Source organism: Aspergillus flavus, chromosome 2 (assembly GCF_009017415.1).
Source record: "Aspergillus flavus chromosome 2, complete sequence".
Classification (NCBI taxonomy): domain Eukaryota; kingdom Fungi; phylum Ascomycota; class Eurotiomycetes; order Eurotiales; family Aspergillaceae; genus Aspergillus; species Aspergillus flavus.
In genome coordinates, this window is record NC_092409.1 from 6,181,724 (window position 1) to 6,206,991 (window position 25,268).

The 25,268-nt window shown below is 48.4% G+C and overlaps 9 protein-coding genes across 9 annotated transcripts; 5 read left to right on the forward strand and 4 right to left on the reverse strand.

Annotated features, from left to right (window-relative positions):
- Positions 1 to 1,456: 1,456 nt before the first annotated feature.
- Positions 1,457 to 2,413, forward strand: F9C07_1715 (putative cutinase precursor; the record flags this gene model as incomplete). Its single annotated transcript, XM_041290480.1, has 4 exons — positions 1,457 to 1,753; positions 1,801 to 1,946; positions 2,030 to 2,187; positions 2,250 to 2,413. 4 exons carry the CDS (start codon positions 1,457 to 1,459, stop codon positions 2,411 to 2,413), a joined length of 765 nt encoding a protein of 254 aa, XP_041143820.1.
- Positions 2,414 to 3,838: 1,425 nt separating this feature from the next.
- F9C07_1714 (hexokinase family protein) lies at positions 3,839 to 5,580 on the forward strand (the record flags this gene model as incomplete). Its single annotated transcript, XM_041290481.1, has 2 exons — positions 3,839 to 4,320; positions 4,386 to 5,580. 2 exons carry the CDS (start codon positions 3,839 to 3,841, stop codon positions 5,578 to 5,580), a joined length of 1,677 nt encoding a protein of 558 aa, XP_041143821.1.
- Positions 5,581 to 6,063: 483 nt separating this feature from the next.
- F9C07_1713 (uncharacterized protein) lies at positions 6,064 to 6,471 on the reverse strand (the record flags this gene model as incomplete). The annotated part of the gene is made up of 1 exon (XM_071508331.1): positions 6,064 to 6,471. The coding sequence occupies one exon, from the start codon at positions 6,469 to 6,471 to the stop codon at positions 6,064 to 6,066; it is 408 nt and encodes a 135-aa protein (XP_071364134.1).
- A 2,699-nt stretch (positions 6,472 to 9,170) lies between these two features.
- F9C07_1356806 (uncharacterized protein) lies at positions 9,171 to 10,368 on the forward strand. The gene is made up of 4 exons (XM_041290482.2): positions 9,171 to 9,663; positions 9,725 to 9,851; positions 9,920 to 10,047; positions 10,110 to 10,368. The coding sequence occupies exons 1-4, from the start codon at positions 9,435 to 9,437 to the stop codon at positions 10,208 to 10,210; spliced, it is 585 nt and encodes a 194-aa protein (XP_041143822.1). The 5' UTR covers positions 9,171 to 9,434; the 3' UTR covers positions 10,211 to 10,368.
- Positions 10,369 to 10,535: 167 nt separating this feature from the next.
- F9C07_2278471 (beta-glucosidase M) lies at positions 10,536 to 14,465 on the forward strand. The gene is made up of 3 exons (XM_041290483.2): positions 10,536 to 10,678; positions 10,773 to 11,987; positions 12,053 to 14,465. Exons 2-3 carry the CDS (start codon positions 11,849 to 11,851, stop codon positions 14,335 to 14,337), a joined length of 2,424 nt encoding a protein of 807 aa, XP_041143823.1. The 5' UTR covers positions 10,536 to 10,678; positions 10,773 to 11,848; the 3' UTR covers positions 14,338 to 14,465.
- Positions 14,466 to 16,013: 1,548 nt separating this feature from the next.
- Positions 16,014 to 18,155, reverse strand: F9C07_1357130 (uncharacterized protein). Its single transcript, XM_041290496.2, has 6 exons — positions 17,686 to 18,155; positions 17,372 to 17,598; positions 17,209 to 17,316; positions 16,748 to 17,139; positions 16,619 to 16,683; positions 16,014 to 16,525 (listed from the first exon to the last, which is right to left on the reverse strand). The coding sequence occupies exons 2-6, from the start codon at positions 17,531 to 17,533 to the stop codon at positions 16,134 to 16,136; spliced, it is 1,119 nt and encodes a 372-aa protein (XP_041143824.1). The 5' UTR covers positions 17,534 to 17,598; positions 17,686 to 18,155; the 3' UTR covers positions 16,014 to 16,133.
- A 1,000-nt stretch (positions 18,156 to 19,155) lies between these two features.
- F9C07_1357224 (pectinesterase A) lies at positions 19,156 to 20,606 on the reverse strand. The gene is made up of 3 exons (XM_041290497.2): positions 20,003 to 20,606; positions 19,827 to 19,939; positions 19,156 to 19,777 (listed from the first exon to the last, which is right to left on the reverse strand). Exons 1-3 carry the CDS (start codon positions 20,443 to 20,445, stop codon positions 19,353 to 19,355), a joined length of 981 nt encoding a protein of 326 aa, XP_041143825.1. The 5' UTR covers positions 20,446 to 20,606; the 3' UTR covers positions 19,156 to 19,352.
- A 1,822-nt stretch (positions 20,607 to 22,428) lies between these two features.
- Positions 22,429 to 23,121, reverse strand: F9C07_1709 (uncharacterized protein; the record flags this gene model as incomplete). Its single annotated transcript, XM_041285111.1, has 1 exon — positions 22,429 to 23,121. One exon carries the CDS (start codon positions 23,119 to 23,121, stop codon positions 22,429 to 22,431), a length of 693 nt encoding a protein of 230 aa, XP_041143826.1.
- A 628-nt stretch (positions 23,122 to 23,749) lies between these two features.
- On the forward strand, positions 23,750 to 24,903 carry F9C07_1356924 (FKBP-type peptidyl-prolyl cis-trans isomerase). Its single transcript, XM_071508013.1, has 6 exons — positions 23,750 to 24,243; positions 24,300 to 24,367; positions 24,433 to 24,493; positions 24,564 to 24,584; positions 24,636 to 24,677; positions 24,732 to 24,903. Exons 1-6 carry the CDS (start codon positions 24,107 to 24,109, stop codon positions 24,787 to 24,789), a joined length of 387 nt encoding a protein of 128 aa, XP_071364135.1. The 5' UTR covers positions 23,750 to 24,106; the 3' UTR covers positions 24,790 to 24,903.
- The last annotated feature ends 365 nt before the right edge of the window (positions 24,904 to 25,268 follow it).

Genomic DNA, 25,268 nt, shown 5'->3' on the forward strand with positions numbered 1-25,268 from the left:
CTTTTCCAGTTTCCATTGGTCCGAGGCCAAGAGCCATCCCTCACATGTCCGAATAAGCCCTGGAAAACTCTGCTCAGAAAACCAACATCAACCCACACTCTTCAGCTACACCTCCACCCAATGTCACCCTGACCAGTTCACACACATGCGAACTCGGTATTTCATGATCAGGACCCTCCCTGGTGTCACCACACTTAGTCCGTTGAATTAAGCATTAAAAGTGACAGGGGGGTTCGTACGTACTAGTTAGCATCTAGTAGAGAAGGGGTGATACCCTTCCACCACACAATGCGAACAACCTGTAGCCCGTCACTCAAACAGGTCCGGAGTTATACCGGGGTTACCAACGACCAGTAAGCAAGTCATGAGGGATTTTTATTCCGTAGTCAGTAGATCGACCGGGTTGGTCGGTGTGTCCCGCACCCGCGACACGGAGAATTTCCCGATGTATTCGAAGCTTTTTCTCACTTGCTTAGAGTAGACGATCCTGAAACCGGTGGGAGGGTAAACCCGGACGTCTCTCCGTGGATTGTTGGTGCCTGTTCAGAATCTCGGATGCGCGGGTCTTCACGACGGGTAGAAGATCAGCCACAGGGTCGAACTATTTACCGCCTTAGAACGAGAGAGGACTAGTCACGAGGGAACGGGAACCCTGGTGCGCCTTTTCGCTAAGGCCGCACTCATTCGAGCAACTCCCAATCGTCAGGATTCCTCCGTCTCCACCACGGTGGGGGGTCGTGCATTGACTAGCGACAATGCGGGGAAGACGGCACTCAAGTCGGATACTTTCAGGGCGTCTCGTTGGCCAGCATCTAAGCTTAACGGCCACCAACCGCCCGCATGACCGCGTGGGCGCAGTACAGGACTTGATTGCCATGACGCAAGCACCGCGGGGGTTACGAATACGAGGGCTTTTGTCAGAGGTCCATTGCAGGCCACAGTATCGCCTTGGCTATCGTTCTAACTTCCGGGATTGGTCCATGGCCGAGCAAACAAAGAACCCCAGCCGTACCGCTGTCTAACTTTGTTCTTCACAAAAATATAGTCAACCAAATCAAACTGGCTCTACAAGGAAATGATTCGCCCTGTTCCAGCGATCCACCCAAAAGGATGCAACGCTGATATATTAATCCACGCTCTTGGCCGAGGGACTTGCTGAAGAAACAGCATGTGCTCTCGCCGAGTATCCAAAGGAACTCCCCGAATATCGGATTTTCCTTAGCTCTGGTTCCACGCCGAAGGCCCGCCGTACCGTTTTGGATGAATCTTGAGACATGTTGGTTGTATAGGGAAGTCGAGACGGCTGAAGGAACACGGCTTAGAGATGTATAAAAAGCGTGTCTTCCCCCGAAAACAAGACAGCTGCTCAGACACCATCACAGTTCTGATTGTCCTCGCAAACTAGCCTCAACCCAACGGCGCAAAGCTTTCACGGAGCCCTTCCACTTCAGCCACCATGCATCTTGCTATCAAGTCTCTCTTTATCTCTCTCCTCGGGGCCAGCGTTCTCGCAAGCCCTCTTCCCAGCAATGCTCTGGTTGAGAGAAACGCTCCCCTGAATGAGTTCCTCAGCGCTCTTCTGTCGCATCTGCCTGCCATCGATGGCACCATCGACGCGGTGTCGGGTGTGATCACCGATTTTGATCAATTGCTCGCCGACCTCACTGGTGCTCGAACCACGCAAAATGGGTATATTGGTGTCTGCACTGACTACACCGTTCTCTTCGCCCGCGGAACCAGTGAGCCCGGAAACGTAAGCTTCGTTGCCTTAGTGCTTATTTCCATTCTAACTTTGTGCAGGTCGGTGTCCTTGTTGGACCTCCTCTTTCCGAAGCTTTTGAGCAAGCCGTCGGTGCGAAAGCCTTGAGCTTCCAGGGCGTCAACGGCTATAACGCAGATGTCGCGGGTTATTTGGCTGGAGGTGACGCTGCCGGTAGCAAGTCAATGTACGTCTCTTCTCTATTGTGTCGAAACCTTCTCGCTCTATTCCGATGGACAATGAAAATCGCAGCTGACATTATTCAAACAGGGCATCCCTGGCCAGCGAAGTTCTCTCCAAGTGTCCTGACACTAAGCTCGTCATGAGCGGCTACTCTCAGGGTTGCCAGATTGTTCACAACGCCGTTGAGCAGCTCCCTGCCGCAGACGCTAGCAAGATCAGCAGCGTCCTCCTCTTCGGAGACCCATGTACGTTAAATTCCAAGGCCGTGGGGATTATTGATGTATGAAACATGCTGATTATTTTATAGACGCGGGCAAGGCCTTCCCCAACGTTGATGCTTCCCGTGTGCACACTGTGTGCCACGCCGGAGATACTATTTGCAACAACAGCGTCGTTATCCTGCCCCCTCACCTGACCTACGCTGTTGATGTGACTAACGCGGTCCAATTTGCTGTTGCGGCTGCGAACTAATTTACGATAAGGGCTCCATGTTCACTGTGAAGCTTGCTTCCGATAGGGTTTTGGCTCTTTTGAGATCCGTTCGTCGCATCGAACATACCGATCTGTGATCGAACTACGTTTGCATAGGGCATGATAGGCGCGACTGTGGTGTTTTGCATTGGTGATGATATTTAGTAATGTATATTAATACGCGACGTGTGATGTGATATATAGTATGTGTGGTAGATTAATATACTCAGCTCGCATAATCATGCTTTCAATCTCGCGCTTGTAGAATGATTAACCTTTATCATTACCACTTGAAGTACATCTAATAGAACAATAATTTTTGATATGCTATTATAAATATGTATCTTATGCAATTTAGTGTAATCCTGTAAGTTGTCTCCAGGGCGCATAGGTAATATGTTGCTCCCCAACATACTGTTGCCACACTCAGCCTGGCGGAATGCATCTGTAGTATCAGACAGGACTGACAAGGGGGCGGGCGGAGGAAAAGAAAGATGCACAAGTAAGAAAACAATACCTCCATCCTAGCTTCATAAAATCACAGATTGAGCTGGCATACTCATGCGGGCTTCTTGTTGTAGAACCCAAATGGTTTGTTATAATGTACCCGGCAATTCCACAACCATGTGTGAAATATATATTTCATGACGACCAGAGAGTTCTTCAGACAACTCTAAGTCGCTCAATAAAGTGGTAAGATTTCACCTCTTAGCATCACCAGCCTAAAACCATATTAAATTCCTAAGTCCTTTACAACAAAAACAATTTAATTCCGGCTCTTCTTAGTCGGCTAGAAACCTCGGGCGTGCAAGGCTACTTGGTGGAAGAAGTCCGGGCGCTTGGGATAATCAAATGAAGACAATCATGGGAGATCTGCCAACACTGTCCCGGGGATTCAATCTTGGGGGATTATTACAGAGAAAACGATTAAAAAAGAAGAGTTGGACATGTTGCCATGTACATGGTAGAAATCGAGATCAATGGTGGGTTGGCTCTTACAAAAGCGTCCGGGTCACGGAAATAAGTGGCTAAAGCTTGGCGCAGAATATAAAAGCATTGTTATCCACAACTCCCAAGCTCTGAATCCACTCTATCATGTATGATTCGTACTTGAGTTAAACCGTACTGTTGAATTCGTGACAATTTTATAGTTAAATCGGTAACTATATTGACAACCTGTTTTCTTGTTCCACTCGTTCGATCAGCTAATCATACGAATTGAGTATCCATTTAATGGACGAAAAACCTCGACAAGGTCGACACAATGTTAGAGGTGACGGGCAGGCAGAGTTGGATGCGTATGCAACCACTTAGGGTTCCCGATGGAAGGTGACATCGGGCAACGGGACAGCGTAACATCCGAAAAGTCACCTGTCCACAAGTCACGGGGATGCCGAACTGCAACAACATTTCGCGTTGCTGAAGATGAGAACCGAATTCTCTTCCGCTACATCTTCAGGCGGCATGTCGCACACATCTGCAAAATCATACTCGGATCTCCCGAGTTTTCTCCAGCCGCTTCGTATTGAAATTGATACTCTGTATGACTTGTCATACCGCCTTTCCTTAACCTACAAGAAGCTAGCGGCGTCCCCCGAACACTTCTTCCCCACTCCCATCACTCGGCTACCAACTGGTCTGGAAACGGGCCGGTATCTAGCGGTTTACGTTGGTCTTTCGTATCTCCGAGTAGCCTTTATCGACTTGTTAGGTGATCAACAGCGCGTACGACGAACACTAGAAAAGGCTTGGCCAATCGAGGAGCATCTGCGAAGAGACCGTGCTCCAGATCTGTTTACCTTCATCGGAGATTGTATTGCAGATGTTGTCAGAGACAGTCTGAACAGTCCAAGCGAAGAGGTACCCCGCGAGCTGACGACAGGTATCTCGTTTTGTTTCCCGATCAGGTTGGCCTCTTGATTTCTACATGTGGTAAGCATGTCACGAGATAAAAACTGACGATGAACAACAGACAAAAATGTTTGAATGAGGCCATTCTCATGCCAACAGGAAAAGGCTTCGCCTTGAAGACTGATCTTAATTTGCACCAGGCTTTACTGGATGGTTACGAGCGTCACACCTGGTCCCCTGGTGAAGATGAGCAGCGCATGCCTGTCAAACGACGAAAACTCTTTAACCTTCCCAAGTTAAGGATTGCAGCGATGACAAATGATACTTCGTCAACACTTTGCTCGCTGGCGTATACAATCCACTCGTTCCCAAATACGCGCGCCGTAATGGGCTTCATTGTAGGTGCTGGCTCCAATGCTACTGTTCCGATAAAGATAGCCGATCTCCACGAACGTAAAATCCAGCATATTCGCGAGAAAGATCCAAGTGCCCAGGAGGCTCTGGTCTCGACGGAGTGGACTTTATCTAGTGCCTCAGCACCTATCTTTGAGCTGAATCTTCGAACTAAATGGGATACAGAGCTCGACAAGCATTGTCAAAGGCCGGGATTTCAACCCTTAGAGTTGATGGTTGGTGGAAGGTATGTTGGTGAGCTAGTGCGGCTCATCGCCTTTGACTGGTTTCACGGTGTGCTAGGTATCCCACGCTCAGCATTGCCTGCGAATCTGGTTGCAGAGTACTCGCTTTCAACAGATTTCCTTTCTCTTAAGGTAGCTTGCAACCAGTCCGATGAGCGGCTGGCAATGGAGCTGTCCCATGAGCTACCGCCGCCTTCCATGAGTGACTGGCGCTGGACGCCGGATTCTTCCCGGGATTTGCGTGTCATTGCAAGTTATGTCCAGGATAGGGCGACTTCCCTGGTTGCAGCAGTTATCGTTGGTCTTCTTGTATGTGCAGGAGAGATTGCTTTACAACCTCCTCACAATCATAGAGACCTTTCAGCACCGACTGCTTCGAATGGAAAAGCACGGACTGATGAGTCCACAACAAGGTGGAAAAATGGTCCGGAAGAACTGGCTGTAGCTGTTTCCGGCGGGGTCATGCAGCATTATCCGTACTACAAGGAAAAGACACAAAGATACATCGATCAGCTTCTGATTCGTGCTGGTCCACAGGAAGGGGGCAAAAGCATTTTTCTTCGTGATGTGAATGATGGAGGATTAATAGGGACGGGAATCTTAGCAGGAACTACCGCTGGGGAGATCGGGGGTATTATAGGCTCGACCTTCGAAGTGTCAAGCTTCAATTCCATATAGTACTTATGTACAAGGAGCTGCTTCCCTTCTATATATAATTTTGAAAAGATCTCTATAGCATTGCGCGGCTCTGCCGTGAGCACGCTAATAAGGGCTGATCTAGTCGTATAATTTAACATGCAGGAAGTGATGCATAATGCGGTAGTCTAGAAACTATTGTATGGGTGAGACTAGACTGGCGTTGGACCTGAACTCTCTCCCTTAAATATACATGCAAAAAGTAGAAGAAATTCAGCTGACATAAGTTTATGGTGATGTATGGTATTTCTTTCGTTGAAGTTGTTCAAGAGATACCTGCCCACACGTCGAATAATTCTCCCTTCAGCCGTCCTTTCACAAACCATCTCTGAGCTGTCAAACTTCACGAAACTTTAAGCCCTCACACTATATCTGACTTTCTGATGTTGCACTTGGCCGTAGGCTTAATCACATTCGTACCTCTTCCAGTATCGATGGTGCAGAGACCTTCAGAACACTACGAAATTAGTACACATATACTTTATGATAGATGAATAGCTGTAGGAGTGTCCTTACCTCGGTGCTACATTCAACAGTCCAGTTATTTTTACCCTCTGTGGAGCTGCATATCCTTTTGGTTGTTGAACATTTCTTAGCAAGGTTAGCGATATTTTCTGCCGGTAACTGGTAAATTAATTGACTTACACCCGGGATAAACCTTTTGGTCCGGACCATAAAGCCTGTACCCGGAACCACCTTCTTTGGCCCGACTGGGTTTTTGACTGGGTTGACTGGGTTGACTGGGTTGGCTTGATTGACTGGACTGGCAGGACTAGCTGGACTGACAGGATTGAGTAGATTGGGAATATCGATTGGCGCGGGAATCGCAGAGGCAAGGACGACAACGAACAGAGAGACAATGATAGTGCGCATGTTGTAACATCTCAAGCAGGTTAAAATTGAATAAAATGCCAGAAACTAACCTGCGACAAAAGATTATTATAACAGGAAGCCGAAGAAAAGACTTGTCAACTGCACTCCTTTGTATCGCTGGACATAAAGTTACACTAAAACATGGCACCTGTGAGTTTAACGCCTTTAACAATGAAAATCGATCAATTAGGTTAAATACGACTTAGAGCCGTGTTGGCTCCGTATGAGCCAAAGGTGTGTCTATGACTGGTGAATTCTAGATTCGCTTCTATGTGGGGTGGACTTTTGAGTCCGACGCCCGAAGAAAGTTATATTGTATCTTGGTTTGGTACTCTATTACTGAAGGGCAACTCTAATTTGGAAGCTGTGCCTCCAATATCCCAAGTCCAAGATTGAAATAGATGCTAACATCCCTAGTAGGAAACAGATGTTCCTAAGCGATCTAGCAAGCCTTAGCTCCTGACACAGTACAACTAAACCTGCATAATCGTCAAGCGGAGAGCTTTGCTCGCATGTCAAAACGAAGATCAAAATCAAAATTCTGTTGCCGGGGGTGACATACACGGTCAAGGTAGCTCTTACGCATATGAAATATACGTGCATCAACTCGCGAAATAAGTGAACAGAGAATAGCGACTCGGCTAACGAGTGCTGTGTATCTATTGATGCTTTAGCTCTAGGTATTTACTTTATCGAACGGAGATATGTCAGCGTAGGTGGTATTTCGATCTCTTCCAAAACACCAATGCCGTTGGAGCATCGCGCCATCTCTTGATATAACCAGGTGGGATAGTGTTGCTGAAAAGGTATGATGATGCCACGGAGCTAGAAAAGACAAATCCAAACAAAGCTGCCGCGAGTGACGAATGGTGTTCCAATATAGGATTTGTAAGTGCTATTGTATTCGGCCTAAACGGGGCACGATAAACTTTGACGCCCCAAAAGCCCTACTCCCTGGCTTTTGTTCTGGTCGGCCGATCTTCGAATAGAAGAATTCCCGAAAAGTTAGTAAGCAAACACATTTAATACCGGCCTATAAAATAGAGAAAATGACACAAGAGAAAAAAGGGAGACATAATGGGAAAGGAAAGAGAGAAAGAAAGGATCAGGACACGTGCCAGAGGCACTGGTCTGTTCTCAACATCTTTGCCTCGCTTGACGTATAGCTTGTGCGAATATAGCTATTATAGCGACGCTGACATAAATACTGTATTTGTGTCTCACTACGGCAGAAATAATAAACCCGGCTTGGGTGTTTGAGCGACGGCTCGTACGTCGCCCGTGGATAGTCCTCGAGGTAAAGCGGCGGACAATACATTTCCCTGATATAAAGGACCGTGGACTAGCAAAGAGGCACGATCTAAAGCACTTAATAGACTCGGTGGTACAAATGTATCTTCGATTGGTAGGTGCATGGTTATGGATTTTACGCGATTCGCTCACGTAGAATTACATGCACAGGCTTAAAAATTTAGCCGACGAGAATGGTGCAATAGGGGGTATGTCTTACTCTGTGGCGTCGATATGTAGCACATAGCTATGCACATGGCAAACGCTCCATGACTCTATGAGTTACCAGGCGAAGCGCAGCGCCGCTGAAACAGTGTCAGAATCCGTTCAGTCCTTTGGAAGATATCTCTGCTCAACCTTTCACATGCTGCTCCCATTCTGCAATAGCTAACTGAGTCAGATTCATCAATCACTCTCCAGGCAGCTACCTATCTCCTCAACGTTGGTAGGTACAGAAAGATGCCTATTGTGGCCCAACCCGCCTGGGACCCTTGCGATGACGCCGACATGGCTTCAAACTGGCTAGCTTGAGACAGCTTACTCTACTCTCCGTGGCCCATCTCCAATGGGTGGACCACGTCGACTTGTTTGCCTTCTTTCTATGCGACCGTTTCCGATTCGCTAGTATCCGGAGGCGCAGGCTCTTTACGCCTGCGCGTATTCGCGGAGTGAGTCGACTTCCCGCTCGACGTTTCTAGAATCCGTTGTTCGACGAGGGAAAACGTCTCTGAAACAATTGACTGATAGCGGCCCGTGTCTATTAATCCTGATATTCTCTGGCGCAGGCATAGAAAGCCCTTTCGGTGTTCAGCGTCAAGATAACCTTGGAACGGTGTGTATAATGCATGACATGGAGGCGTCCGGGTAATTCAAGGAAGCCGTCGAGTTCCGGTAAAAATGGTGATAAATGGATCTTATTTACAGGGCAAGCACGTGGAATTATGCTACTAATAGTCGGGGGTTGCCGACTTCTAGAACCTAACGGCCGACAAAGATCCACCGAAAACTGGCGTGTGCCGTGTCTCACTGGTCGAATCCCTAGTTACCGACTTCAGGTAGTGAGTGGGGTATACACGAGTCATGGAGATCCGTCTGTGTCCAATCAAGCCGAAGACTGTCAGCTCTGGTGTTCACTTGCGGCGTAGAATACAACTCAAGCCTCGCCATCTGCTCCATCACGAGTGATTGTAACTCCTCTAATGTAAGCCTATACCAATGTCTGCTCAGCAAGAAGATAAACTTTAGATCGACGACTAGTATACTTTGGTAACGGACTGTTGCTCCGGATTGATATCCCGAGGGTTGGCATGAAGCTGTCTGGGTTCGACGGAAATCCTCTGCAAAGCTAATTCGGAATGAGACGCTAGACATGTCTCGTATACTCATGCCAAGCGCACTTCTACTCTTGGATTCCTCAATGAGAGTGCGCCGTACCGTTGGTTGAGTGTGAAGATCTCTTCCAGTTTTGGAACGGAAGTGTTTGAAACCTGTTTGATCCTGGTCAAGAACAGATCCTGACAAAAGTATAGACTGTAGAGCACAAGAGCGAGCTATCTGGATCTCTAGTATAAAAGGATGCGTTTCTCTGGCATGTCTCTTCATTTCCAGAACGCAGTCTCATCCGCAACAGCAAACATCGAACAACTGTAATACATACTGCTTTATCAGCAACCATGAAGTTCCACGCTTTCGTCGCCGTCACTCTTGCCCTTTTTCAAACCGGTCTCTCGTCGGCCTTGCCCGACAGCGCCAGTATCACTGCGCGTGAAGACCGGAGAGGCTCTGAGCAGATCCCTGGTCTCGGATCTCGCAAACAGCAGGTGATCAGTGCTGGTGGCAACACCATGGACCTGGCAGTTGCTATGCTTGAGACGACGAATATGGGCACCGACTATCGCTACGGTATGTGTCCTCCCATGATCGCATACAGGATGAGATCAACTGACGCGATCATGCATACAAGGTGACGGCAAGACTGGAGATGCCACGAACTTTGGAATCTTCAAGCAGAATTGGTACATGCTCCGCACCTCAGCCTCGGAGTTTCTAGGGCAGAGCGTTAATGATGTCCGCAACGGCGAAATTCTGAAGTACGTCAGCGTGGCTTTGTCACTCGGACTTTCACAATCTACTCTGCAAATGCTGACATCCCCTACAGCAAGGACCTCGGTAAGGATATCAAGGCCCGCCACGACGGAGAGGCCAAATACGGTTTTGACGTCTGGTTCGCTGGACATCGCAATGGTGCAAGTGGTGTCCAGAACCCTAACACCGCCGACATCAAACGTGCGTATTCTCACTCCGTGGCTTTGCGTCGCAATGCATGAAGAGATGCTAAATGGATATAGGGTACCGCGATGCTGTTCAATGGATCAAGTCCCAGATTGAAAGCGACAAGAAATACGAGTCAGATAACACTCGCTTCTGGGTCGATGTTACTCCCATCTAAGCACAGGGTTGGCCCGGGGAATGGTCCAGTGTCGGAATGGGTAGGCCTTGAATGTATTCGGTACGGTACCTAGGTAGCTCAGTGCTAGGAGAATTCAACATCTCCTACCGAATGTACTTTATCTGCTTTTGACCAATTACCTTAAGGTGGTTGCTTATTATAATACCCCCCGCCCCCCTTCTCCCCCATGCTTGCATTCGCACTAATTGCTTGTAAGAATATGGAGAAGTAGAAACCTCCGAGACTGAGCAGGGTAACAGACTTCGTGGGGCATAATAGAAATTACATAATGCCAACCTCGGAGAAAAAGATTCTATGACCATAAACCCGATACTCGCTCGTTCAGAATATATCCGATGTCATCTCCGCTTCCCATCTGCCCACTCCGATGGGAACCACCTGATGTTTCTCCGAGATATAAAGATTATATTGCGCGAAAGAAGAATCCTTTGGGCGGATCGGGAGAAAGTAGGTAAACCGACACCGAATAAAATAATTATAGTTTTACAGGCACCGGAGCGGCTCGGATATCGCTAACCTTGAGCCGAGCGCGCGTTCATAGGAATTCAGCAATCTAAGGAGAGCTTCTGACCCGAGTCAAGGCTCATGTACTCGATGGTATTAGATGTGAACTGGATGCTGGTATCACCCTACCAATGGGTATTTGGTACCAAGTATACCGAAGCATGCTGGAGCGCCTTGGAGATCTCAAGTGATCACAACAGAATTCCTCATACCGAGGGGTAAAGGCCAGTCAAAGACTGGGGGATACCGAGAACACGGGTGGATCTATCTAATGCCACTTCCTCAACGTGGTCACGGGTTCACATCGATACTGACGGTGATAGAATCGGTCAACTTGACGACGGCGCAACGCTGCAATGCCGATGTTCAATGCCGGACGGGCAATGCGTATGCCGATCCCCAGTCTGTCAAGGTTCCCCAGACCTTTCTTCGTTGTATGGGTCATAGCCTAATGCTCGGTCTGTGTCCGACGGCCGTGAGAGCTGGCTTGGCTACCAGATAGGGTCAAGTCAAACTGAGGTTGTGGGCCAACTAGAGATGGAATGCAACTGGCCATTCGTGGTAGAGCCAGTCAGAAAGAACCATAGCATCCCCAAAACTCTATTTCGTCTTTTTTTTTCGCCGGGGTTCTGCCGACACGTGGTTTCTAAGCCATTTAAAGACGATGTGGGGAGTAGAATGTGGGGTCCCCGCAAGCCTTTCTTGCATAATTCCGCGTTCGGGTTTAAGTTGTAAGTTGAAGGAAAGCAGAACCGAAGCAATTTCCACTACCCCACACATGATATCAGAGATTTATGTATTGGAGCTATGGATTGGTTGGTCTGTTGGTCTAAAGGATTCCGCGGTGAAGAGCGGCCTGCCGTGATACATACCAAGCCGACATCGCGCAGAAATAGCGGCTGGAGTCTATACCAAATGTTGAAAGCAACGCGGAATACCAAGGTCTGGCATAATGGGATTATGGGTCTAGAGCAGTTGCGTGTCCAATGGAGGACTATAAAAGCAAGGGATGCACGCAGCATCTGTACTCCTTGAGTCCGAGCGAGTAGACGTGTATTACTTTTCCCTTTTATCTTCAGTTATTGTCGCTTTTCTTGTGTGGGCGCCACGAAGATGAAGCTGTCAGCGGCACTTTCTACGCTTGCTGCATTGCAGCCAGCAGTCGGCGCTGCCGTGCAGAATCGGGCGTCAGATGTCGCGGATCTGGAGCACTACTGGTCGTATGGGCATTCAGAGCCCGTCTATCCAACACGTAAGCCGTCATTGTTCAGGTTCCACCATGACATGCAGATTCGATAACTGACATTAAATATACAGCTGAAACAAAGGGCTTAGGCGACTGGGAAGAGGCCTTCACCAAAGCCCGGTCGCTCGTCGCTCAGATGACTGACAAAGAGAAGAACAACATCACATATGGCTATTCTTCTACAGCCAACGGTTGCGGTGGGACAAGCGGAGGAGTCCCACGATTGGGATTCCCCGGGATCTGTCTCCAAGATGCCGGGAATGGTGTGAGAGGAACGGACATGGTCAACTCTTATGCATCCGGAGTTCATGTGGGAGCGTCATGGAACCGGGACCTCACATACAGTCGGGCCCAGTATATGGGCGCTGAGTTCAAACGGAAGGGAGTCAATGTTGCACTTGGTCCAGTGGCTGGACCCATTGGCCGCATCGCCCGAGGCGGTCGCAACTGGGAAGGCTTCAGCAACGATCCCTATCTGTCTGGTGCCTTGACTGGAGATACCGTTCGCGGTTTGCAAGAATCTGTCATTGCTTGCGTGAAGCATCTGATAGGAAATGAACAGGAAGCGCATCGGAGTACACCATCAAAGTTGGCCAACAGTCGAAACCAATCGTCCTCCTCCAACCTGGACGATAAAACCATGCATGAGCTCTATCTGTGGCCCTTCCAAGATGCAGTCAAGGCAGGTGCTGGTTCCGTCATGTGCAGTTACAACCGGATCAACAATAGCTACGGTTGTCAGAATAGCAAGGCGATGAATGGTCTGCTCAAAGGCGAACTCGGCTTCCAGGGTTTTGTTGTCTCAGATTGGGGTGCTCAACACACTGGGATTGCTAGTGCAGCGGCCGGGCTAGATATGGCAATGCCTTCATCCTCGTACTGGGAGAATGGCACTCTTGCCCTAGCTGTCAAGAACGAGTCGCTGTCTTCCACACGCCTTGATGATATGGCCACCCGTATTGTCGCTACTTGGTACAAATATGCGGAGATTGAAAACCCTGGTCATGGCCTACCATACAGCCTTCTTGCTCCCCACAACCTAACCGACGCCCGGGATCCGAAATCCAAGTCCACCATCTTGCAAGGTGCTGTAGAGGGACATGTCTTAGTCAAGAATACGAACAACGCCCTGCCCCTTAAGAAACCCCAGTTTCTCTCTCTCTTTGGGTATGACGCCGTCGCTGCTGCTCGTAACACAATGGATGACCTTGATTGGAACATATGGTCTATGGGCTATGATAATTCCCTAACATATCCCAATGGCTCAGCTGTGGATGCAATGATGCTGAAGTATATATTTCTCTCAAGCGCAAACCCAAGTGCCTCTGGCCCCGGGGTGGCGCTCAATGGCACGACGATTACTGGTGGTGGCTCGGGTGCCAGCACCGCATCTTATATCGACGCACCCTTCAATGCCTTCCAGCGCCAAGCATATGATGATGATACATTCCTCGCCTGGGACTTTGCATCTCAGAGCCCCTTGGTCAACCCAGCTAGTGATGCTTGTATCGTGTTTATTAACGAGCAGTCTTCGGAGGGTTGGGATCGACCATATCTGGCGGATCCCTACTCTGACACATTGGTTCAGAACGTCGCTTCACAATGCAGCAACACCATGGTCGTCATCCACAATGCCGGCGTTCGCCTTGTGGACCGCTGGATTGAAAACGATAACATCACGGCGGTTATCTACGCTCATCTCCCTGGACAGGATAGCGGCCGAGCCCTTGTGGAGGTCATGTACGGCAAACAATCTCCATCTGGTCGTCTGCCTTACACTGTGGCAAAGAACGAGTCCGACTACGGTAGCCTCTTGAACCCGGTAATCCAGTCCGGTACCGATGATATCTACTACCCCCAGGATAACTTCACCGAGGGCGTCTACATTGACTACAAGGCTTTCGTGGCTGCCAATATCACCCCACGGTACGAGTTCGGATACGGATTGACCTACTCCACTTTCGACTACTCCGACCTGAAGGTTTCCACCTCCTCAAATGTAAGCACTAGCTATCTGGCTCCAGGTACTACTGTGGCTGAGGGTGGTCTCCCTTCACTGTGGGATATCATCGCTACCGTGACTTGTACTGTTTCCAACACCGGGTCTGTGGCGGCGGCGGAAGTGGCCCAGCTCTATATTGGCATCCCGGGTGGCCCAGCCAAGGTTCTGCGAGGATTTGAGAAGCAACTCATCGAGCCTGGACAACAGGTGCAAGTGACTTTCGATCTTACTCGTCGCGACCTCAGCACCTGGGATACCGAGAAGCAGAATTGGGGGCTACAAGCAGGGAGCTACGCTCTCTATGTTGGAAAGAGTGTCCTAGATATCCAGTTAACCGGATCATTGAGCTTATAGCGTGGCGCGGCGTTACAGCACATGGGATCGGGTCTTGCGAAGACTGATGCTAAAGAGCAATAACTAGATACAGTGACCGGATTCTATCAGAATAGGATTTAATGAATAGAAAGTTAGACAAGCCTTCACATTTTTCATCGCTAAGCGTACATAAATTGTCTTAACTAAGTAGGCAATGGTGTTCCACAAGGAACCTTATATTCTAAGAGAATCAAAATTCCATCAGTTAGCCCTCGCGATTTAGTGATTCATAGTAGTAGAATCGATGCATCTTGAAACTAAACCACGCAGCCATGCACAGCCAATTGTACGATTCATAGCAGGCACGGATACGGTGTCGCATTCCCACTCTACAGATGTAGCGATATGATCATCGCACCGGTGACCCTTGAGAGTGGGTCTTAATCAAAGACAGTTGCGCTATGGCCTCATGGGCGTTAGTCTCGACAATCATTGTCAAACCTTATGCAGCCGGTGGAGGTCTGGAATGATCTTTGCCCAGGAAGTGGATTCAAGAGCTCGATGCTCGAACCTAGAGTGTGGATACTCAGCCTCTAACCTAGCTATTGCTGATCAGCTCGACAAGAAGGTAATGCAATAGTCCTCCCGTGCCTGGATCGATTCGCGAATCACGGTAAGAAAGGGAGCAAATAAAAAGGGCTCAAAGTTTATACCGGCGGGCACAGTCAAAGAAACTATAAAGATTGGGGAAAGGGGACACAGTTTCTTCCCGTCAAATTGACATACATAAGGTTCTCATTGCCGACATTGTAAACAAGCTGTCGTAGTCAAGCCGTCTCAACATGAAGATAACCACTTTCTCTGTCTTGATCTTTAGTATTCTCTCTGTCAGTCATGCCGGAGTACCCCAAACGAATGGCGGCACTCAGCCCGCTTTACCACCCCTCGCCGATGTAGTGAAGGAAGAAATTGAAGTATATGATGGTGTTAGTCAATCGATTCTCACGACAGATAGAAGCCGCATGACTGACTTTATAAAGGAATGCTCGGTGCCAGATCACAAAACCTCGACGTACGGGATATGCGTTGTTCGGGGTAAAAGCCAGCCGGTCAGTCAGGGGAAGTCAAAGCAAAATAAAGCTGATTTTCAATGGGGATGTGACCCTGCATGGCCCGTAAGAGAAGCGCTGTCATGGCATAGTTTTTGACTTACTGACTTCTGCAGTGCCGAGGAAACAAGAATGCCTGCAAGATTCGCAAATATATAGTTCACCTCAACGGCAATACGATTTGGAATGCAAGGTGCCATTGAACGAGTTATAGGAAAGTAAGGCTGGCTGAATTATCAGATTACAAATGGGTTCGGCGATGCTGGGGGTCTGACCGACGACATCCTGAAACAGAGCCTGAAATGTTGACATTTTCCGATGAGTTAGTTAGAGGTCCGATAGTGCCTGGTCAACACAGATACAGTCGATAGTAGAAAACGGAGCTCTTCTCGTCTCACCTTTCCTTGGCGTAGAAAAAAACGCTCATCCTATAGTTTGAAGCTTTATACACGCCGCAAGCATCGCTGACAGACTTACGCTTATCAGTTCACGATCTAAGATAGAGAGTCACAACAAACCCGGAGATAGCTCAGCATTTGTTGTAGACTCATTGGCCTGAGATATGACAAGGCAGGTTACCAAGAGAAAGGAAATATTGTTATTCACATCGATTAGTTCATTAGACATGATTATATACTCTAGGTGTAGAATGCTATTTCGCGTTAGGATCTGCATCAGGCGGTAATTGAACATATACTGAAAAAAGAAATAAGAGAGAAGATTAATTTAGGCTTCCTCTTCTCCAACCCGGAAGGTTTTGTGCACATTGACACTGTTCGGAGGCAGCCAGGGGTCGGACACAGGGTACAGGACCTCTTGACTGCTGTTATCATTGGCGTTAAGACGGTGCGGCGATGATACAGAAGTCACAACAAAAGTAGGCGACTCATCAGAAGTAATATCTGGGCGCCAATATCTAGGATCGCGAGAGCCTGCAGTCTTGGAGGTATTTCCGGTAAGGCTCGACAGGGGATATTTCCCTCTATGTTCGTTTTGAGGATAAGAAACGGTTCCATCCAGGAACCAACGGAATAAAGGACGTAGCGTAATGAGACTTCCCGCGACGATAGCAAGACCAGTCTCCATCACCGACCAAATCGCAATTTGGTATGTTGAATCTAACCGAATTGTCAGCTTTCGTCCCTAAAGACAGAGGGAGCACCCCCGATGGGGAGAATTAAATGGATCCCGGAGAGTTCGCTTCGACTCACAAAGAAAGTCAGTGTCTTTATAATTTTGCAAGAATGGGAGTCGAATCACAACAGCGACGCTGGCACTAGAATAATGTCAGCACACAAGTACTACACGGTAGCAATGTATATGCGGCAGATGAGACGAACATGGCGCCCATGCTTAAAATCCCACCCAAAGCAGCCTTTGTCCTGCCGTTCATCTGCAGGTTCCAAATCAAAAAGATGGGGAAGATTCCCAAGGTAAAATCGCAGAATATGGTAAGTGCGCTATACAGGTATGCGATGGCGAGGAGGATATCGGTCGATAAGCATGTCCCCGTATTCATTGGATTAATGCGTAACCAAAAGTAGGAGACTGGGTTGCAATCGAAGAGCAGGACGAGCCAGAACATAAGGCCGATCGCAATGACGACAGCAATCACTGTCCAGAGGATAACCAGGTGCATCCTCCGTACTGTCAAACGAATAAGGGCCAGAGCGATTGAAACCTTAGCGACTGCCGATGACCAAATATAGAGCATTTGACCTAACCACCACCACTAACGTAGTTCTTAGCCATGCTTTCTATAAAGCCTCTCACAGGAGGGATGGGTCTGCCTGTTTCATACCAGCATTGCTTTTTCGAGTGTATGCAGGCTTGTAAAGTCCTGGATTTTATGGCCAACCCCATTCTCGGTTCCAATAATGCAGCAGATATTCAGAAACGTGAATAGTGCCTGCTCACAGTCAGTATAATCCCTCGTTATCGTATGTGCTCCATAGTAGACCGACCGCCGCTGCTACCATCAATGTATCATCCCATCCGAAGGCTCGCACTATATATGATCGAACAAAGACGCGCAGTAAGACAGCCAGGATCGATAGGCACATCATTACCACACAGACAGTCCAAATCGCCCGGCTTCGCCCAACTAGGGGCATCGAGGTATCCATTTCGAGGCGGGTATGCTGCCCTATTAAGGGCTAGGTTCGACGTTCAATGAGAGTGGGCACTTGAGCTGCGTCTGGTTAGAGACTCATTGTTCACTGAACCGTTCCCTCATTGGCACGAAATTCTCTTTCTTTCACTAGGGATGATCAAATACCTGTGAATGCACTACAAGACCGGGAGTTCACTCATGATTTGACGCGGCCATGCATGCTTTCCGAGATATAAACTATAGCAGAAGAACAAGAGAGAGGCAACGAGCGTGTGACAGAAAGAATGACGTTAGAAAGAAGAAAGTAAAAACAAGATAGGATCCTAGAGTTCTTCTAAAAAGCTCGGATGGCGATCTCCTAGTACTTGCCGGCAGGTTAAGAGACTGGATCTCGCTTATCTGACCGGAGTGGAGATCAACCACGAGGCCTTTCAAGTTTCCGTGGTTCCCTCGGCCTATGCGAGTCATTAGGGGCTCAAAGCCATCTCTTCTAACTATATCGGGCACCCAGGCCATGGTTCATTTCGCTTACATGCAGCATGGTGAACTCGCGGCCCACCGTTTTGCCTTGTTGGGTTCTTTGGTAGCATGACTTCCCAGCAGATGGAAGACTACGTATCTACAAAATAGCTCTAGACTCCTTCGCACAGTCTGATGATGAGAGAGCCGCGCATATCATGCTAGCGTTATCAGAATCCAACGCTATCAAACCATACGTACTTTCGGAGAAAGTATAAGCATCCTAGGCGTAAAAATTTCCTCTTGAGGAAGACCATGGAAGGCAATTTCCTCTTATACCAGGCCAGAAAGCCATAATCCAGAACAAAAGAGGGGTTGGGCTCAGCCAGCCCCGATCTTCTGAGTTCGTTTCATAAATGCCGGACTGAATCGTATAAGTGGATCTCTGTCGCACGAGCCTTTCCTTAATTAGCGCTCCTTCATCGGTCTTACGGAGGATTAATTGGATAGGAAGGCTTGATGCCTCCACCCGAAAAAAATTTTTGCAGTTCCCCCTAACTACGGAGTACTCCGTCTAAACCCATATCCCGGGGTTTAGTTGCCATTCTCGCTTCTACGGCCGGTTCGCCATGTGGTGAATGGTCCCTATGAGGCTAGCAACTGTAGATCTTCTAAGTCAGGTTCTGACTCGTTCTGTTTAGAGAGGGATGGTTTATTTTTCGCGAAATATACATGGAGTACGAAGGTGTGGGATGGCAAACCACAATAAAGTGAAAAAATTGGTAGTCTTTACCTGGGCTTCGCGAACCTGGACACCAAGCAAGTACAGGCATTTCTCAGCATGGCCAATAGCCCTCCGTCTCGATAGGTCGCAGAGGCCATCGAAGTACCTGAGGTCCCCATCGACTCGATATGGGTGGTTCTGGGATCTATCTTCCTCCTCACGTTCTCCAGGTCGTGCAAAATGACATAGCGTCATTGAATAGTGACTGCGAACGTACAAGCTTTGTTCCTTCTGGTGCTTGAAGAAGTTTCTTAAGGTGCCCTAAATTAGACGAGGGCAGCTATAGCCGACACACAGTCATAGGGCTCCATTACGAGTATTCTTTGTTGAAGCAAGGCATGGAAGCCGTGGAAGGTGAGAAGTGGATTTGTTTAATTTCAATCTAATAATAGCGTGCGGGACTCGGAGCAAATAATTCTCCGCCGTCGATCCAAAAGAATGTCCTTCAATGCCTCGTCATGTCATAACAACACAAGGCACGGCATGGAAGTTTCAACACCGGCCAAGAGCTGTGGAGCCCGAAAGGTGAGCTTGGTAATATACTACCCTTGGTTTTTTCTGTGAAATGTGTTTCTTACAGTGCGGCCTTCTAGTATCGCGCATCCACCCACTGGGCGGCGTCATTGCCCAAAACACTCTCTCGCGTGACGGCAGCAGCGATGGGCGACAAAAACTCTCGCTTCGATGTGTTCGAACCCGCTCCGGTGTTTTTGAACTCGTAAAACAGTGGAGTCGCGCCCTTGGCCATGGGACTCCATCCCTTCGGCGAGACGACGTCACTCAGATCCGAATTTTGATAGATAACCCGTGCAAGAGGCCGCCAAGGCCTTCCAAGGAAAACCTTCTCCTTCAGGTCCACGCCGCTCGCTCCCGAAATGGTGCAGTGATCAAAGGCGAGCCAGGAATTGTCGGCCTTTTCACGTCCGCTGGCAGTGATATAACCAGGCGCCGTGGAGCGGATATCACATTGATGGAACCAAGCAGAACCACCCCCGAAGATGTAATCCACCGACCCTGTACCTGTGGTTAGAAAGGCATCACACTGAGAGGTAATTCGACTTACCCTGGATCAAGCATTTGGAGAAGAATTGGGTTCCCGTCTTAGTAAAGACGGTGTCTTGGTAACCGCGGAATTGACAGCCATAAAAGCCCAGGTGGTTGGCATCTGCAGATAATCTATCACGCGTTGCTCTGGTTAGATATTTTTCGGCTGGAGCAGCGTACAGATGATGCACTTACGCAAGCGCCTGTTTGCCTGGTCCATACCCGTTCACCACATTAATATTGTACATGTTAAAGTCATTCGATTTCACCTGCAATGTAGCGCTGTCATCCAGGGTGCCAGCATCATCGGAGGAGATAGTGTGGGTGATGGTGACAGCATTTCCCTTGTACGATGAGGTGTCTGAGGTCTCACCATACAAAGTCAACGCGCCCTTGTAGTTAATGACAACTTTCTCTTTGTACGTTCCCTGGGCGATGTAGATACACGCGGGTGAGGGCGAAGATCCGAGTGCGCTCAGCGCAGCTCCCACGGTATGATGTTGTCCAGCAGGGCCAACAGTGAGACAGCCAGGTGGAGGGCCGTTACGGACAGCGTTCATGCTGGAGACCTCCGGAACTGGAGCCGCATAGGTGGTTCCCGCCACCAGGCCGAGGAGACTGACCAAGAAACGGTACATGGTGAAGCTCAGTCGAGTTGGATCGTGGAGTTGTCGTGCGCGAGTCGGTTTGTTCACCTGAAGACAGCAGGAGTAGCAGCAAGCTGTCCATATTTATAATGGCTTAACCAACCTCATCGTGAGTGGATATGACAAGCGCGGACTGGATAGCATCCTGTCTTGAAAGCTCATGAATAAGAGGCTTGGCTAACGGTCCCATCTCCGAACTTTTATTCGTATCAACAAGAAAAACCCTAGCCATAAGGGAATCCACCCCATAACAGCTGCAAACTAGACTTTTTAGTCTCCACAGTCCTGCAGTTTCGTGCCACTTTTCCTCCGAATCACCCGGTCAAGGCGCCGAGATATTGCAGCCTGCTTACTGCCAAGCATCGAGCTCTGTCTTGGCAATAGTGCAATGAGCTATATAGGAGCCAAATATATTGCCAAGAGACATCCTTCGAAGAACAGATCGCCTGATCTCCTACGAACCGAGGGAAAAATCTGTCACTCGGTGGGTCTTTGGTGCTCAGTGATAGAACCCCGATAGATCTGGACCAAAGGTAATACATTATTGCTACTCCGGTTAATATAACAAGGCAATATATGTTTACCGGAAAGAGCTAGTACCAATGCAATCCTTCGCCTGTGCTCACGCCTTTATTCATTTATTTTTTTCGTACCTCATCTTCTTGCTCCCAACTAAGAAAACATCACCGCTCATCTCCCATGGTATGCTGCTGATTTAAATCAGAAAAGAAAGGAAAGGAAAAGAAAGCAACACATGAATATAAAGTATTCATGTGGGGTCACTCCGCTCATATATTAGACATGTCATCCATGCAAGGATGAAGAAGTCGCGCAATGCTAGCTTTTTAGTGGAGTACAAACGTCCACAATGGAGATTAGGTAAGTAGTCCACACAGAGCCCATTAACAACCTGCAGAGCAGGTTTCCCACTTCTACCTACTCGGATACTGAGACATATTCCTGATTCTCGCCACTAACCATTGCAGTGCGATTCGACAGAACCACTCTAGGGCAAACCTATATTGCGTTGAACACATGTGCAGCCATAACGAAGATACCACCGCCCGACGTTTCTCGATGTCGGAAAAACGCCCAAAGCAACTCAGAGGCTCGTCATAGTGAAGTAACACCGTATGTGGCAAAAATGAGATCGCATGGAAGAGCGGAATGATACCATGAAGGCGCATTTGGGATAGTTGAGATGACCCTGTGTATCTTGTATGAAGCCACAGTCATGCCACTTTCTTTACTACCCTTGACCGTTAACCTGTGTATTTTGTCACTATTGTGCTAATACGTACAGGGTCCCACCAGCACATAGTGCGATGGGGCGCACAGGGCTCAAGCTACATACAGGGTTGTGAACTATAGGCGGACACCAACCGAGGCTAAGAGAACGGAGTGCCCACTGAGATAACACCTTGGCAACCCAACCAGTGCTGTCGGTACCATTGTTGGCCTCGAGAAACTTACGGTTCTGACGATGCGACAAACTCGACTGTCGAGCTATAAGTACAGGAACGGACTTGTGGGAGAAGATGCTGGAGTGAGACAACTGGAGGATGGTTGAAGTAGTCTACATACCGGAGGTCATCCAATAACTTCAGCAAATGTGGGTCCGATTAGAACTACTGGGGTGAGGATGCTGATCAATTCAGGTTCAGAGCTCAGTGAAGCTTAGTAGCGAAAACTAAAAAACTAGCCCCTACTATCAGGCGATGCATAAATCCGGATGACCACTCTGCACCGACCACCACGGCTGGAAGTGATGTTTCAACAGTCATTGGAAGCAAAGTGAGTGTAGACCTATGTTCATGGTAACACCGATGAAGGGGTTATAATTGAGACAAGTAAGTGCAATTTGGATATAACGTGATCATACACGAGGACTTTGGCGCTATGGTATATGCTATACCACCAGGGGACAAGGGAACTCTCATAGCAGAGCTAAAGTACGAAACCGGCTACCCATCTCTAAAGATCGTCTCGCTCATCCTTGGTATAACCCATGGCGCGAAAGAGCCTGGCAGTCTTCCCTTCTTGAGGGTCACACAATACAATCCCAAGGCTTTCCAAGTGTTGAGTCACTTCCTCATATGCCTTATCTGCCTTCTCTTTCGGTACTTTGGCTTCGATTTCCATCAGGTGCAGCGAGCCAGCCGCGACGTCGTCGAACTTGGCTTTATAACCTTCGATCCGTATCTTCCACTTGGCATTCGGATACGGACCATAATTCGTAAGCTCCTCCCAGTTGACCTTTTCGTAGTGCTCGGCGAGCTCGATTTGTTGGTCGCACCAGATGGTAGATTCTCGCAGGGGACATCGCTTCTCGCAGGTGTACGTGGGACTTTCACCGTAACGATCCCAAACACATTCGGCGGAGTCGGGGACATCGGAGCTTTCCTGCTGCAGTCGTACTTTCACCGTGGAAATATCTTCGCCTTTCGAGGTCTTGGTGCGGAACATGAGGCCATCGGAGATGTATACCGGAGGGCTTGTGTCATAGTAGGTAATCGGATTCTCCTTGTAGGGTTCTGGTGTCCCCAGCCCCAGCTTTTGGAGAACAGTTTGAGGGTCAGAATCACATATTGCCCATTGAAGGTTGGTCTTCTTTGCGGTAACCAACGGGGCTGTCAGGAGGACGGCGTGGTATAAATACAACTTCATGACTTACCGAAGTTAACACAAACGAGGATACATCAAGCGATTGACAGGTCTAGATATATATATGGTTGGGTAGGTAGGGTAAGGGGTTCATCATGACATCAGCAGATAGGGTATCATCACGGCGGGCGGTGAGCAGGCCAAAGTGATACTGGTGCAACCCTAACCTCTGATGCTTGAGATACTAACTAGGTTGAACCAAAGGTGACCGCTGACTCCTTGATTCCAAGCTTCTGCTGTGTTGTTTCCGTTACCTCAAGTCCCATGGCCCCACTTGCAGTTCGCGAGGCTTCCACTTGAGGGAAAGATCCGCTTATCCCAGGCCCACTCAGAGAATTTAGCGGGTTTTTGGGTTCCTCCTAGAGGGAATATCCTTCCAAAGATATGCACAGTGAACAAGCTTGGGATCCAAAGAGTTCCCCAACTACCTGGAGATCGGCATCCAAAGCACCATAACCTGTTTTGCTGACTATGATCGTCTACCATCTTCCCAATGTCCCGTAATAGTAGCTTGCACTATCACCCTTCCTCACTGATAGGAAAATTGGGCGATCGACCCTCAGACACAAGAAAAGTAGAGACCAGGAAACATGACAGCTGCCTAATTAATCACCGACCGTCCTGGCAAGGTTCCTACTGTCTATAGAATCCTCGACATAATTGCGGCGCGTTGCCCCCCTCCACATAGCGGTATATGCGGCCGCTCAGGGGGAAAGGGTTGAATATAACTTTCACCGCATAATACAAACATCATAGACGAACAGAGGCCTCTAATTTACAAACCAATTTCAACGGCACAAAAAGACCAGGTTGTTGCGACACAGTTCTGACCAAAAGGAGGCCCTTCAAGACGCGTCGGGAGATATGCGGCATCCACGTGACCGTCGGGGATGTTTGCCCGGTCTTCCGACGATGTTAGCTGGAACAACTCGTGGGTTTGATTCTTGTCGTACACCTCGTTGTTCAACTTGCTTGCGAAAGTGAAAAAATGGGAGTAATCGATTTTATTAAAGATATTATCCGTCCGGGTAATGGGGTGGATTATCCCAAAGCCGGCGATATGGTCACAGTCCACTACCACGGCTATCTTTATGATCCGACCCGATCGTGGAATCGGGGGCGTCGGTAGGGCTCATAAGACTATTCTCGTATGCTTTTCTAATCAAGCCCTCTTTATTTAGGTTTGATAGTAGTATCAAGCGAGGAATCCCCTTCACGTTCCAGATTGGCATGGGTACGGTGATCAAAGGTATACATAGTCATCTATATGACTCCGCGACAATTCGACGTACAATTCCACTAACTATATCTCAGGATGGGAAGTCGGAATTCTTGGCATGAGCCTGGGTGAAAAGGCTCTTCTTACCTTTGGGCCGTGAGCATCTCCCTGGGCGCGACTGTCCCTCTGAGCTTCTACTAACCAATTTTACTTGGCGCGAGTGTAGTCATTACGGATATGGTGCAAGGTAAGTCAATCGTACATACTTTGTTCCTACGCGTGCTCACAAAGGATGAAGGGGTGCGCCTCCATTTATTCCCGGTAATTCAACTCTAGTCTTGTAAGTCGTCCTCTTTTGAATCCAGATTTGTGCAGACACTCACGACAATGATAGTAATGTCGAGCTTTTGGCTATCAATGGACGGACTCTTCAATCAGATGACTCGGAATAGTGAAAGGTACAGAATGCTGTAGTTTTACCCTCCTGTATATTAAACGCATACTGTGTCTACAAAGGTCTTGTGACTTGTGCAATAGTAAGCTATCAGCGATTCATGGTTTTCGTAAAAGGGTAGCATGGAACCTAGCCCAGCACATCGTTGGCTCCTACATTCAAGGTAGGTATATTGATTTTCTATCGCTTTAATGGCTAGTGTGCTCCTGAATGCAGTGGCTTTGGGGATGGTAAAGTCAGCCATCCATGACATGACTTTCGTTTTTGAAACTCAACTCGGGTGTAAGTTACGTCACGGACGTAGTCGCATATCATGAGACTCTACGCATTATGAGCCATAGCCATGTCTAGAACCCTCAGTGCTACTGCTCATCAAGTGACTGGCAAGTGTAATTTGCTGGTGACTGTCGTACTTTCCTGCAGGATAAAGGATGGTAAGGAAGATGGAGTTGCATTTAGGGGCTCTACCTCCAGCCA